The 15,153-nt window shown below is 40.1% G+C and overlaps 1 protein-coding gene across 2 annotated transcripts in view; it reads left to right on the top strand.

The window, feature by feature from the left end:
* Positions 1–15,153, top strand: part of KLF12 (KLF transcription factor 12) — a 424,438-nt gene that overhangs the window by 178,313 nt on the left and 230,972 nt on the right. For both annotated transcript variants that reach the window (XM_037034842.1, XM_037034843.1), the window contains exon 3: positions 6,806–6,895. In XM_037034842.1, coding sequence (XP_036890737.1) covers positions 6,806–6,895 — 90 coding nt within the window. The remainder of the gene's footprint in view (positions 1–6,805; positions 6,896–15,153) is intronic.

Raw genomic sequence — 15,153 nt, 5'->3', positions numbered from 1 at the left:
ACAAGTGCTTACAGTGCTTTAGAGTGTGACAAAAAGAATAATCTATTACAATTTGTATTAATTCTGGGGCTGAAAGTGTTACTTAGAAGCTCAGATCACATTTCTAAAATATTCACATCAACTATCCATTGTTGTGGTCATTTAGCACTTGGCCAACATAGGAAATAAAATATTTGCTATCAGGAAAATATAAGCTACTGCGTTGCACATGGAGTTTTACCAGTCTTAGGAGAGCTTCAGTCCCATGTTTCAGTGTCAGGCATTCATGGGAGGGTTTTGGTTTTTGACACTGAAGATAGATATTTGGGAATGATGCGTATATGGATCATTGAAACCACTGAAGGGGATTTCAGCTGAGAGTCCCAGTGGCTCTGTAGTTTGTCTCTTAGTTCTGTCATTAAAATGCAGTCCTCAGTGTGACCTCTCTTCTCCCGTGCTGCAAAGCAATGAAAGAGAAATGGCTGGGCTGGAAAGGCAAAGTCCGTATGTGAGACGATGATTTTTTGGTAACGTGGGGTACATGCCTTTTACAAAACTGACTTAGTTGGAGGACATGTAAGCAGAGAAAAATATGCTTTTACATTACTCTAAGTGGTAATAAGTGAAATGTGGTGTCCACATGTACCTCTCATGAGTACAAGATTAAGTTCCTATGTCATCCATGTCCACAAAATGATAATGAAAATACTGAATGGGTCACAGAGGATAAGAATACCTTCAAAACACTGGGTAGCAAGTGTGAATACCATAGATTTTTCTGGATATTGAATCAGGATGGGATTTATTTCCTAAATTAATTATGAGATATTTAAGGAGGAAGAGGGGACAGAGAAGGGGAGGGGGGAGAGAGAGAACAAGAGGTGGTTAGTAGCTCATCTTGGGTTCAGACTCACTTGGTTTGCAGCAGAGTGATGCACTTAACCAGTCTCGTGACCTTGGGCAGCATAACCTCCTGTCCTGTGTGTAGGAGGTGCCTCATCTCCAGACAATACAGCGTTGGCCTCTTGGGTTACTACTGTAAGCACAGGATTTGGTCCATAGTAAATATGCATGTAGTAGGTTTTATGTTTGTTAGCAAGAATAATAAAATGGTTGTTGTTTTATCCTACCATGTGTTCTTTTTGCATAATAAGAGATAATTGACACCATTGGCTGAGTATAATTCTAATGTATTGTTATGGTAGAGATGACTCCAGAAGGGGAGACCTGTGAAGTATGTCATTGGTATTTTAATAGGAATTGCACTGAATCTGAAGATTGCTTTGGGTAGTATGCACCTTTTAGTGATGTTAATTCTTCCAATCCATTAGCTCCGTATATGCTTCCATTTGTTTGTGTCTTCCTTAATTTCTTTCTTCAGTGTTCTATAGATTTCTGAGTACAGGTCTTTTACATCCTTGGTTAAATTTATTCCTGGGTACTTTGTTTTTCTTGTTGCTATAGGAAATGGGATTTTTTTTTCTTAGTTTCTCTTTCTGATAATTCATTGTTGGTGTACAAAAATACCCTCGATTTCTGAGTATTGACTTTGTATCCCACTACTTTGCCGAAACCAGTAGCATTCTTCACATATGAATGTATCTAGAACAAATATTCCAAAAATTTATATGGAACCACAAAAGACCCTGGATATCCTCAGCAATCCTGAGAAAGAACGAAGTTGGAGGGATCACATATCAAACTACATTACACGTCCATTGTGGTGAAGGCAGTCTGGTCCTGGCACAAGAACAGACACATAGCTCAATGCAACGGAATAGAGAGCCCAGAAATAAGCTCATGTCTCTGGTCAATTAATATTCAACAAATGGGGCACAAGCATATAATGGTATCAAAACGGTCTTTCCAATAAATGCTGTTAGGAGAATTGGCCTGGTACATGCAAAAAAATGAAACTAGACCACCAACCTACACCATACACCAGGAGATACTCAAAATGGATAAAGGATTTAAATATAAGTCATAATGCCATAAAAGTTCTAGCAGAAAACATAGGCAGTAAAATTTCAAACATTCCATGTGGCAGTATTTTTGCTGATACATCTCCTAGGGCAAGGGAAATAAAAAAATAAACAAATGGGATGACATCAAATTAAAAATTTATGCACAGATAGATCATCAAAATGAAAAGGGAACCAACTATATGGGAGAATATGTTTATCAAGGATGCATCAGACAAGGGTTTCCTCTCCAAAATATATAAAGAACTCGTATGGCTCAACACCAGGAAGACAAACAGTCCAATTAAAAAATGGGCAAAGGACCTGAATAGACACTTCTCTAAGGAGGACATACAGATGGCCCATAGACATACGAAAATGCTCAACATCATTAGTCATCAGAGAGATGCAAATTAAAACCACATTGAAATGCCACCTCACACAGGTCAGAATGACCACCATAAACTAATCAACAAACAAGTGCTGGCTAGGGTGTGGAGAAAAGGGAACCCTGGTGCACTGTTGGTGGGATTGCAGACTGGTGCAGCCATTGTGGAAACGGTATTGAATTTCCTCAAAAAACTAAAAATGAAGCTGCCTTATGGCCCAGTGATTTCACTGCTAGGAGTATACCCTAAGAATCCTGAAATACCAATTCAAAAGAACTTATGCACCCTTATGTTCATAGCAACACTATTTCCAATATCTAAGTGTTGGAAGCAGTGCAAGAGCCCATCAGTAGATGAATGAATTAAAAAACTGGTACATCTACACAATGGAATACTATGCAATAGAAAGAAAGAAGTAAATCCTACCTTTTGTAACAGCAAGGATGGAACTGGAGACTATTATGCTAAGTGAAATAAGCCAGTCAGTGAAAGACAAATACCATATGACCTCACTTATAGCTGGGATCTAATGAACAGAATAAATGAATGAGAAAAATAGAACCAGAGACATGGAAACGTGGCACAGATTGATAGTTGTAGGAGGGGAGGAGCGGGGTGGGGAACGGTGGAAGGAAGGGGAAGGGACTAACCCAAAAACATGTATGAATGATGCCTGGACTCCGAACAAGGGAGGGGGATTGACTGTGGGCTGGAGGGGTGGGCTGGCTAGAGCAGGGCGAGAGGGAAAAAAAGTTGGGACAACTATAATAGAATGAACAATAAAAAAGGGGGAGAGGTTGACTTCTATAAATTTTTTAGCAAAAATCTAATTTTCTTATAATCTGATTCTTTTGCTTTTTCTATGGAAAAGTGTACTGAAGGATGATACTTTTAACCAGTTGGAACACTTAGTAATAAAGCTTTAAGAATCTTCTATGAAAATGAAAGCTTTAAGAATCTTCTATGAAAATCAGTGTGGTGCAGTAAATTCTGACTTGCTACAATGTTTAACATAATGTGGGTATGGCTGGAGGCTATTCATATTTCTCATCACCTGTAGCCAAAAAAGAAAATTTACGATGGATACGTATGTAAGTGACTTTGCCCTATACCTTGAGAAATCAACACACCAGTAGATATTTTTGGCCGATGAAGGAAAGCTCTGTTTAAAATTAGGTCTATTGAATATTGACTGGCCGACTCTTCCTTGCTACAGTTGTGCAAAGTAGATGACCCATCATCAGGAGGGGAGTAGGAGGGCAGATCGGAGTGGCCAGCCTGGCAAGTCACACTCCGTTCTATGTTCTTCTGAGACACAATCATTGAGTGTCAGTCTCTTTCCTTCCTGCACATCCCACTCATAATACTTTGATTTGGGAAAACCAATGATGGTTGCGTTTCTAAAGCTTTTGACTAGGGGAGCTCGATCAGCTGGGCAGTGGTAGTGCCAAAGATCATTTGCCAAATAGGAATATCCAGGGTACCATTCTCATTCATTCACGTGTAATTGACCGGCAGCCAGCTAATACATCTGATGGTAGCTTTTGCTGTAATTGACAAAATTTACTCGGACAAAATAACTGAGATGCACACATGTGTGTATGTACATGTATGCATGAATGTATTCACACATGTATAAATTATGTAGAATTGTGTAATATCAAAATGTTACAAAAATATACAAAGAGAACCATGTTACTACAGTTGATGACTGTGTGATTTTATTTACCTCTGGGAATCAATGGGGCTATTGATTCCACAGCAAATGTGTTTTGATTAATATCGTGGCAAGATATGTTTGACAGCAATTTTAAGTTATTAGAGTTTATTACATATTGAAAGTCTGCAGTCACCTGAGATTGTATATATTTGGTTTCAGCTTACAGAGATAAATCTATCAGTGTTTTTCCCCAGGACTGTATTCAGTGCTGTGCGGTCACCAAGAACTCTGTAAAAACTATACCCCTTTCTCGATACTTTGGGAGGTGCTGTGATGCTCAGTGCTCATGTTCTGCTAAATGGGGTTAGAATCATGAATGCAGAGGTCAGCGTGCTTCGTATATGCTTACAGTATAACTTTCGGGCACACATACAGATTGGATCTGCGCCAGTTGAAAGAGTTTAATAATTAAGGACTGCTTCCTTAGCCATGAACATTGTCATTTAGGGTGTTTGTGATGGGGGTGGTAGTGGATCCTGGGAAATAAGGGAAGGAGAAATATTCCCAGGGAAAACTTACCATCTTAAAAATATTTTGAAAATGTGTTTTAGTTTTTCCACTTTTACATGAAACCGCAACTCACACCCTTCTTTCACACATGAAGAATTGTTCAAGAACAACAATAAAAACCACCCTGAACATACATTGATATTAAATGTGCTCAGTGGAACATGATCCCAGTCAGGTTTTCATGATTTATTAGTTTTTAACCTCAAAGGCTCTGGTTAGCTTGCATTTTTTAAACTAACGAGTTTATCACAGCCAGTGAGGAAAATGGTTAAAGTATATCAGCTGTAAATTGGTACAAAGCACTAAAAGGGACATTAGCCTCTAATCAGATTCTAACAGTTCATTAAACTTGCCTTCCCAGGATCGCTCTTTGTCTTTCCCCCTCCTTTGCAGAGCATCTTCCCTTTTCCTCTGAACAAGACCTCCTCTGGGGTAGGAAGCAGTATCAACTCATCCTTCATTGTCTACCAACTAAGCAGCCCACGGGATGCTTTGTTACAGTAGATTCCAGGCTGCTGTGCCAGGCGGGGAGTGCTGAGGGCTGGTCCCTGCTAGAAGGCTTTCCTGAGGCTGGATGGTGGCGAGCCAAGCTGGCTGCTTCCAACCAGGGAAGCAAATGACACACTGGGATGTGAGATCCATGCTTGATGTGTAAACAACTCGCCGGCCTCCATGAAAGGATGTTAAGCTTGGAACAAATGAACTGAGCTTGCCAGGAAAGTTCCTGCTGCTCTGAGCCATCGATTAGGATGCAACGCCCCCACCCCCCTCCCAAATATGGACAAGTTAAAAGCAAAGATTAAAAACAGTACACTGTCAATTTTAATAATAATGTGCATTTCTAAGAAAAGAACATGACAGTCATTTATTTTCTTCTTTTCATTACCAAATAGACGAGGTACCGTGAAATTTGTAAATGTTCATTTGTTAATTGTAGAATAAATTTGCTTTTCCTTCTTGTTGATGTTTTGCAGCAAATAACTGTAATAAGAGACCCTATAAATTTTATTTCTTAGAGTATTTTTCTCAAACAAAAAGAGGAGTCAAGAAATAGAAATAATTGGAGCTTCACTATACTGCACTCTGTTGGTATTATTTGGTAATAAAAACATTTAACTTGTGATTTATTGAAGTGGGAGTTGTTCTCATTTAACTGTACTGAAAGAAAGGCTAAAAACCTGAGGTTTAGAAATGGTATTAACCTTCGTTACCAGGTAGACAAAATATTATAGCAACAGACCTCTTTCTTTTAATAAGATCGCGTTAGTGTCATGTAGTTACATTCTGTAATGGAGCAAAGGAACCATTCTGAAAACTCAGTTGGATTTAGTCATTTCAGTTTTTTGGTTTAGTTAATATGCTAGGCGAAAGTTGGTATTCTCAACGTGTTTTAAAACATGATCCAGATTCTGGCCTTAAGCAAGCACTGATATGAGGTTTTCTGACTCCCTTCATAGGTTATTGACTTCAGAAAACCCCCAAAGCAATGACAATTAGCAGAAAATAACCTTGATTTAGTCTTTCCGTAAGTATAGGTTGAAATCCCATTAAGCCACAATAGAAATAAGGTTTTCCTTTTCAAGAGGAGGCCAATTGAGACTAGAATGAATACGCCAGAACAAAAAAACACACATTATTTATTCTTTGGTTATGACTTCCGCTTAAAAATGCACTCTTAATCCAAGACTTGGGTTAGTTGTTTTTAAAGATGTTTGGGGTTGATATGTAAAAATTTACGTTTGATCAGAATGGCCCTGGTGCCAAAATTCAGTGTCTAGAACTATATTATCTGCTTTTTAAGAATTTGAGCCAATAATTTGAGAACATATAAATCTTTTTTGTCTGTTTTCTATTTATGGATTTCTAGATGCAGTGCAGCCTTCATAACTAAAGAAGAAAGAAACTTGCCTTAGATTTCCTTCTACTATGGCAGAAGTGTGATGAATTGTCCCAGCCTCATATAAATTAATGTAATGTTTCCTTACTCTGGTTTATTACAGTCTGACCTCCAACCCCGAGGTCAGAGAATCAGACTGATTAATTCAACTTCTTGGTCATTATTTCCAATGAAAGTTCGGAATGAGGAGATAATTGGTTATGCTGATACTCTCATTTAATTACACTTCATTGTTAAAGAATTAGGTTAGCGGTACTAAGTGTTCTGCAGCAAAGGCAGGCTGGACCAGATGTGTCTCCCTTTGAATGCTTTAACGCTGAATTGCCCTCTCTCTCTTCTTCATTCTCAGAATATCAACCCCTGTGGCAACAGAATGCTAATGCTTGATGGGATGCCGGCAGTCAGAGTCAAAACAGAGCTTTTGGAATCTGAACAAGGGGTAAGCAGGAGCTTCTGACATCGCCGCACCCTTCCTGCTAGCGGCCATCATTCCCAGAGCATCCTCAGGTTGGCAGGGTTGCTCACTGGCCTCAGCTTCATTCTCTTGAGTAAAATCATCTGAGCCTGTGGTTGATTCTCGCCCATTTGCAACCTCAGATATTACTAACTTGGAAAAGATAACTCCCTGTAATTAGGAAGGTTTAGTGACCTTATAAGAACCGTATGGCTTTATTTAAATTGGTGAATGTTTGAAAAGCGAATAAAAATCCAAAGCAAAGAGGAAGTAGTAAAAAAAAAATAGAATGCGAATATAAACTCAGTGTCAAGATATCCTTGTTCTTTCTTAGGAAATTACAATGTCCAGGTATGGAAATGTTACTGTTTTTTTTAGAAGATGGCTCTTTGGACATTTGTGTTTATCTTTTTTCATGCCATGAGGAGAGGGGACAGTTGGGAAAATTGAGGTCACTGAGTTTGAGCATAAAAGCAGAAGAAATTATATTTCACAGTGCATAGCCAAATTGACGAATTAATTTATGGCTACTAAAAATATAAAGGTTTAAGAGCACAGCTAGATTTCTTATAGAGGATATCAGAGACTTTATAATTATTAACAATTACAGCTTCACCAATTACAATCATTGTAAGGGCAGTGTGGTCGCTCGCAGCGTCATCTAACCATGTTTTGAATTGAAGTGCGCAGGAGTGCATGCTCCCTACCTGTCTTACCAAACCACTACCCCCATGGCAGTACAGATGCCTGGGGAAATGTCCTAAATTACATAAATACTTCGCCTTAATTTGATTAATGTATCTCCTATTCAAAAAATCAAAACTAAACATTAGCATAATTTTGTAATTGAATAATCAGAATAAAACTTAAATGTGAATAAAACCACTGTTATGAAAATCAGGGTGTATAAATTCACGTGGGCTGACGTTCAAGGTCTTAAATACTGTCGTTCCAAAAGGATTTCTCCTGGGTCTGGGTGGCAGCCTGGGCGGGCTTTCTCCAATACCGTCCTCATCCTAAGGCACTGTGTGGCAGGGTGGGGGACGCCTCAGTGCGTATTTCTCTACTTCTTTGTAAGCCTGTGTCTGAAACACCCTTGTCACGTGGAGGATACCATGTCACTTTCATGTTCAGGGTTGCTGTTCATAGCTCTGAAATGAACTTTGTGGACCAGGTCAAGCCATGCCACAACTCCACGGTTCTGTACCTGACACAGTGACTGATGGCATAGTTTCAGCTCAAGACGTAGGCAATAGAGCATCATGGAAGAAAAGCCTGGGCGGCAGCTATTAATATTATTTGTTCAGTGTGGCCAAATCTTCAGAGAAAGTTATTGTTCCACCTGGATTTTCTAACCTGCCTTATCAAGTTCCGAATTAACTCCTTCTTACCTTTTTGGTTTAACCTAACCACGGGAAGATTTGTTTTATTATTTGGAGTTCTGTATTTTTTAGTCTAAATGTATTAGCATCAGTTGAATGGAATCCATTTCTGCACAACCCATGCTTAAATGTAACAAGTGATATGGACTCATTCACAGAGGGTAGGCTTCTTCCTTGTGCTGCTGGGAAAGTGAATCAGCAGTACGTTTCACAGTGTTGGTTTTTATTGCACAATACATGTATCCTTCAACCTGAATACAGTACATCCACTGAAGTCATCATGTTGGAGGAGGGCAAAATAGAACAGGAAAACAGAAAATGCTACCTGGGCCACTAGTCAGAGCCAGGACAGTGTATGATTGTCACTGGTCCTGGGAATCTCTCATGGTATCTCAACACTGCCCTCCCATTACTGTTATTTTTCAGTTCTAAAGTTTGCATAAACAGTTTAGGTACAGAAAAACCCCAATATTCCTAGAGGTTTTACAGCACAAAGATTTATAGAAGTGTTTTTTCTGTCCCCAAACAGGGGAAGGAAAAATTGTAGGTTCATAGGTTTTACTTAATGCTGGTTCATTAAAATTAGTTCTCTTCCTCCTTGCGAATAGAGCTGATGTTGGTATTTTAACCCTAATTTGGAGGGGAGTAGAACCTTGATTTTATTCTTTTTCTCAGTTTTTTTGTGTGTAAGTTTAAAATATGTAACAGGTGCACTTCATTTTCTTTTACAGTAAAGCTTCAGGAGAAGCAGTCAGCACTGTTTAATGAAATGAATTATGACAACTATTTGCTGAATACAGTAATTTGTGTTTAGTAATTTGTAATACTTTAAATCAGCTCTTCTTTAGAATTGGAGATAAAATTTTAGTGACTTCATTTCGGTCACTGTGCTAGCGTTCTTGGGTGTTAATGGGATGGATAACATACTACATAATTGCAAAGTGTCAGAACTATTTTTAGATAAGAGGTGCTAGAATTCTGAAGGTTATTTTTTATTTCAGTCTTATGGGACTCTTTCCACATTTATTATTAAGGCTGAAGTTTGAGTCTTCAAAAGAAGGTGTAAACATAGTGATGAGATTAATCACATGTGTGATTGTAACTTTTTTCAAAAGATGAGACCTGTTGGTTACAATGAACAAAAGATGATAGGAGTGCATCTGTGTGTCACGACAGTGAATGAGAAAGCCTGAAATTGGTGAATTGGCTGGACTCTGAAATTACTCTGGAGAACTTAGTTCTGAGATTCAGTTTACAAGACACAGGCATTAACCTCCAGTCTTTGAGGAAAGAAAAGTTAGTCTGCATTTCAGGCTACAGGCAGCATTGCAAGAATGTGCTACTCTCCGTGGACCGTGTCCTCTCCTTTTTGCTATAAATAGTCCCTGAGGTCTGTTCCTGTCAGCTGGTCTTTACAGTCCCCCCACACCTTCAGGGGAGTCAGGACCTTATGGGCGTATTTTAGAGCCAAAAAAAAAGACTGCGAATAAGCCGAAGACAGCCATTCTGCCCGTGGATGTGCTTGTGTTTCTTGAATCAGGTTGTAAGTTCTCAGAGGGCAAGAACTATTTCTTTTATTCTTCTGATAGCTCCTGGCATACGATAAGTGCTCAGTGAATACTCACTTTATTGAACTCATCATTCAGGCATTATAACTGACAGGTGAAAAACATGAAACCATTCAATAGTTCGTTATAAACCTGTTCCATCTTCCTCATAGGGTTGTTGTGAACATGGAAATAAAAAAGTGGAAATACACATTCTTATTGGTGGCCAAGGTCTTTATCTTGTACCTGTGTGACCTGGATGGATAGGCTGGCCTATTGACACCAATTCTGTGTACCTTCCTTCTGTTTGGCATTCCCTGGTGCTTGCATCCTTAGTTTTGTGATAACTAAGTAGATAATGACTGCAGTCTCCAGAAATGTGACTTTGGTTTTCTTCTGGCTTGTTGGTAACATAGTGCCTGCTGTTAAGCAGCCCGTGGGAAAGGCATGTAGTCCCGGGATACACTCTGGGGTGCTGTGAGGAGTGTTGGAATAGCTTTTTGACCTTTGGGGCTTGTGTCGTTGCTGCTACCAGGGCTTCCCAAATACGGTCAGCCATTGGATGCTCTGACCGGTTATCAAGCAAAGGACGAAAGCAGGTGGAAGAACTCTAGAACTCCAGGACGCAGAGAAAGGGCACTGCCCCAAGGAGAGGAAACCTGATTGTGGTCCTGGCCCTGCCTTTTGCCATCTTGAATGACTTTGGGAAGTTACTTCAGAGCTCTGGACCTGTAGGCCCTCCTCTGTACAGTGGGGATGTCAGAGAGGAATGATGCCTTCCCAGGTTCAGCCTGGCAGTCTGTGGTCCTGGTAAGGGGCAAGGAGTGGGAGAAAGCATTTCTAATTATGAGTTTAACGACCCTGCTACAGTGAAGCTACCTGTGTGTGGAAGTGGAAATGCGTAGACAGACTTTAAAGTGAGAATTGACTTCAGGTGCTTGCTCAGCCAGGTTCCAGAGGTGTGGGTCACGGTAGGTCTTCATCTGCTTGTTTCTCCTTACCTAGGAAGTTAAGTGAGCCACCCAGCCTCCCAAGAGCCCTCTGCCTAAAGTGGATGCTGAAAAGTGTCCCCTTTTGAAGAAAAACAGGAATAAAAAGGGTTCCATTGTTTTAGTTTCTACTGATGTACTTTCATAAGGCGTTTAGTAAAGAACAGATTACAGAGATGCTAATTTATAATTGTAAAAGTAGATTTAAGGCAAATCTCAAATTGAAGCCCTTTTTTTTACTTGAACTTTTATTTAAATATATCTGGAGATATGTTTTAAATTCTGGTTAGATTTTATGTCTTGTAAAAAATAGAATAATGCCGCCAGAAATGAATTATTAAATTAACATAAAAGTGACCTGAGATTTTAGTGCGATGATGGCATTTGGTGACGACTTTCTTTACAGAGGAGCTCTGAGTTCCCACACTTGCAGGGTGGTCCTTGGTCTACTTACAGATGAATGTTCCCATGTCTGGGATGAGCTGCAGCATGACGTGGAGGGAAGACTGGGCACGAGCAGCAGCAAGACTGGTCAGGATCTCCCCACCACTGAAGCTGGGTGATGGGTGCGAAGTGGCTGGTTGAACTGTTTTTGCTTGATTGTTGTGTGTTTGAAATTCTTTACAGAAACATGTCTTAAAAGAAAAGGAGAGCTCTCTAAATAAAAATATGTATTTCGAAAAGAAACATAGGTGCAGAGTTGTCAGAGGGAGACAAGAAGGTAACATTTCTCAGTGACCCTCACTGTTTTCTGAGACCCGGAGACTCCGCCCCAGGGAAGGAGCTGGCCTGAATCCTTCCACCAATCACAGCAGTGCTGCCGCCCTTGGTCACTTAGTCTCTCTCCTCTTGAAGAGGCAGTACACCTCTGATCCTTGGATGGACAGGTAGAGAGTGGTGGCAATAGTGGGGCGGGGGTGGGGGAGAGATGGATGGATGGATGGACATATAGATGTTGAGTATTTTATGACTTTAAGTGCTTCAAGCAGTCAGTAATTATGTGGCATAAGACCCCTCAGTGTTCATTGTGGGGAGAGAGCCCAGCATCCGTGCCACAACCTTGTAGCTGGGAAGCGTACAGGTAGGGAGCAGACAGCATAGGTTCATTTGTATTCTCTGTGGCTCCTTAGCAGAAAATATCAGCCCTGCTCAGACCAAAGATCCCCCTGAGCGCCCTAACTTAGAGGTAGGGCAGAAGAGAATGATGGCCTCCCCCCCGCACCCCCCCAGACAGCGTATAGTAACTTCTGCAAACCGTTCCGCAGGACATTCATGACAAGGTGAGGTGGATACTTTTATATTACAAAGAACCGACCAGCACCATTAAACCGACTCTGTTGGAACTTCCTTATGAGCAGAGCTTATACTTTATGTGTCTGCTTATTTCTTATCATCCCAGCACAAAGAGTTCATAGAGAGACAAAGCTCAATAAATAGGGATTAATTCGGGTGTTACTTATTGTGACACCAGCATCACAGTAAGTAGGATTTTGAGGTAGGTACTTATTTGGAAAAGACCTCAATCCTTAGGCTTTAATTACAGAAAGTAGGGACGGGTGTAAGTTTTGTTGCTGATACTAGATATACGCTATGCAAAGCTTATGTAAGGCAATTACATTAAAATTTGTAGCTTTAGGGGGGAAAAACAACAGCGAACCTGACTTTTTCTGTTCCTCAGGAAACCTTTCTGTTTAATTTAGCAAAGATTTAATATACATCTGTGTGTGAAAGCTTATAGTAAGATAGTGTAACTGTAATGAGTTTATCAGAGGAAAAGAAAAGGCATTATAAAAATGCCATTTGATTAGGCTGAACCAGATCCTCATTACTCCCTCCCCTACTGTGGGACAGGAGGCAAATTAGTGGTAGAATCATCTTATTCGTACAAACTTGCTTATCATTGAATCTTCTCTGATGACCCACTATTTCAGATCTTTTGATCTGTGGTGAAATGTTGGCATGTCACTACCTGGCTTCAGAGAAGAACATATGCAGAATCTGTGTTATTGCTAATACGAGAAGACCATTTTTTTAATGCAGGCAAAAAATAGCTGCACTTGCAAAAGTCATATTTTAGAAGAGATATTCTCCACCAAAGAAGCAGAGCTGGACGGATTGTAATAATGTCAGAATGGCCAATAAATGTATTAATAGAAAGAATTGAAAATCAATGAGCTGTGATAGTAATTACAGATAGTACCCCAGGGAAATACGGCAGACAGACAAATCCTTTCCCTCAGGGCCTGCCCTGAGCCAAGCTCTGAAGTCAATAATTCTGCCCTCCTTCTTTCCCATTAGTAATGTACTTTCTTCTTCAACTTCATTCTCCTCCACCCACTATTCAGACACCTGACCCTCGGGGCTGTAATGGTTCACGGGACCAATAAATTAGCAGTTCTAGCTGCAGTCTCGTTCATTGGGAATATAAAATGCTATTCTTTCCAAGAGTTATGGATTTGCATTTTTATAGGGTCAGTACTTTGTAGAAAGGAACACTTCTCAGAGAAACTTCATGTGCCAAGTAATTTGGAAATTTTGATTTGGGGGAAATTAACCTTTCCAGAATATTTTAGCTTATGCACAGTCGTGTTCTCCTTCATTTACTAGTCTCTGCAGGAGAATACAAAAGAATTTGGACCTTGAGGCATATGGTTCTGTCTATCAAGATGTGTTTTTATGTGCTAATATTTGGGTAGTGATTCACAGTTTATAAGTTACCTCAGAAAAATATCTTATTTAACCCTTAGAGGACTTTTGCTTCTAATCACAAGGGATTAACTGCTATGGGAATTGACATTTCCAACATAAACAATTTGAAACCAGACAAAATATACGGAATGTTTTTAACATTTTGTGCAATAGTCGGTTAAGGACTATGATTCCTGGGAGTAGGACAAAAAAAGGAGGTAAACTTCATGCTGACCTGAGACTATTGCTTGAAGGCAGAGCAGGGAGGGAGAAGCCAAGGAGTTAAGTGGACAGGGACTAGCATTTGGAGTAGGTAAGGCAACTAAGTTTAAGGGGAACCGTAACAGAGAGGAAGGGGTTGTACAAGAGAGGGCTCTTGTAAATTGTTAGAGTAGTCCCCTTAAGGGCTTGGCTGTGTCGTGATCTGCCTGTGTGTGGAGAAAGGCAAAGAAGGAACAAGGAATGTGATAGGCTGAACAATTCTTCAAGTTCACATAAAGCTCGCACAAACCACGATGGAGAACGGACTTCATACCCGGGGCATTTGGTGGAGGTCTCAGAAGAGTCAGGGCTCAGTCAGGGGCTGTGGTTGTACCAGAGCAGTCTCATGTGGCCTTCCCTGTGACAGGCTGGAGGAGCAAGCCCGGAAACAGTTAAACTGATCTATAAGTCACGTCATCGTGCCAGGACTAAAACCCACAGCCTAAAGGAAGGCAGCAAGATTTGGCCCTCAGTAATATAAGTCACAATGTCTGGCCATTGATCAAAATTGATCAAATTGATCAGACAGAGGAAAAAAACTAGAAAAAATGAACAGAGCCTCAGCAACCTGTATCTCCAGTCATCGAATACACGCACAGTTGGACTCTCAGAAATATTGCGGGAGGTCAGAAAAAGCATTTGAATTCTTCATGGCTAGGCATGATCCAAAGGTCTAAGCCCACAAATTCGAGATGTTCACTAAGTCCCAGGCAGAAGAAACCACATCAACGCATATAATAATCAAATTACCAAAAACCAGTAATGAAGAGTAGATTTAAAAGCAGCCTGGGGAGAAGGGGGGCGCACCTGACACATGGAGGGACAGGGTTCACACTTGATATCAGACACAATCTGGGAAAGAACTTCTTTAGGTAGAAGAAAAAGGACACTAGAAATTTGCATCATAGGAAATGAAGAGCACTCAAAATGGTAAATATCTAGGCAAATATAAAAGATTATGTGGCCCAAAGGAAAGAACAGAGCAAAACTCCAGAAAGAGAACTAAGTGAGGAGGAGATTGCCAACCTATCTGATGGAGACTTTAAAGCCCTGTAATCAAAATGCTCACAGATCTGATTGAGCTTGGCCAAAAAATGAAAGAACAAATGAAGGATACTCAAAGGAAAATAAAGCTGAATGTTCAGGGAACCAACAGTGACAGGAAGAAAACCAGGACTCAAAGCAATGTTCTGGAACAAAAGGAAAAAATAAACATCCATCCAGATCAAATGAAGAAACAAGAATTTGAAAAAGTAAAGAGACTCTTACAAACCTCTGGGACAACCTGAAATATTCCAATATTTGAATTATAGGGGTACCAGAAGGAGAACAACAGCAAGAAATTGAAAACTTATTTGAACAAATAATGAAGGAAA

Source organism: Sturnira hondurensis, unplaced genomic scaffold (genome assembly GCF_014824575.4).
Source record: "Sturnira hondurensis isolate 20B ecotype Veracruz unplaced genomic scaffold, ASM1482457v3 Scaffold0022201, whole genome shotgun sequence".
Classification (NCBI taxonomy): domain Eukaryota; kingdom Metazoa; phylum Chordata; class Mammalia; order Chiroptera; family Phyllostomidae; genus Sturnira; species Sturnira hondurensis.
This window is presented reverse-complemented; position numbering and strand designations above follow the sequence as displayed.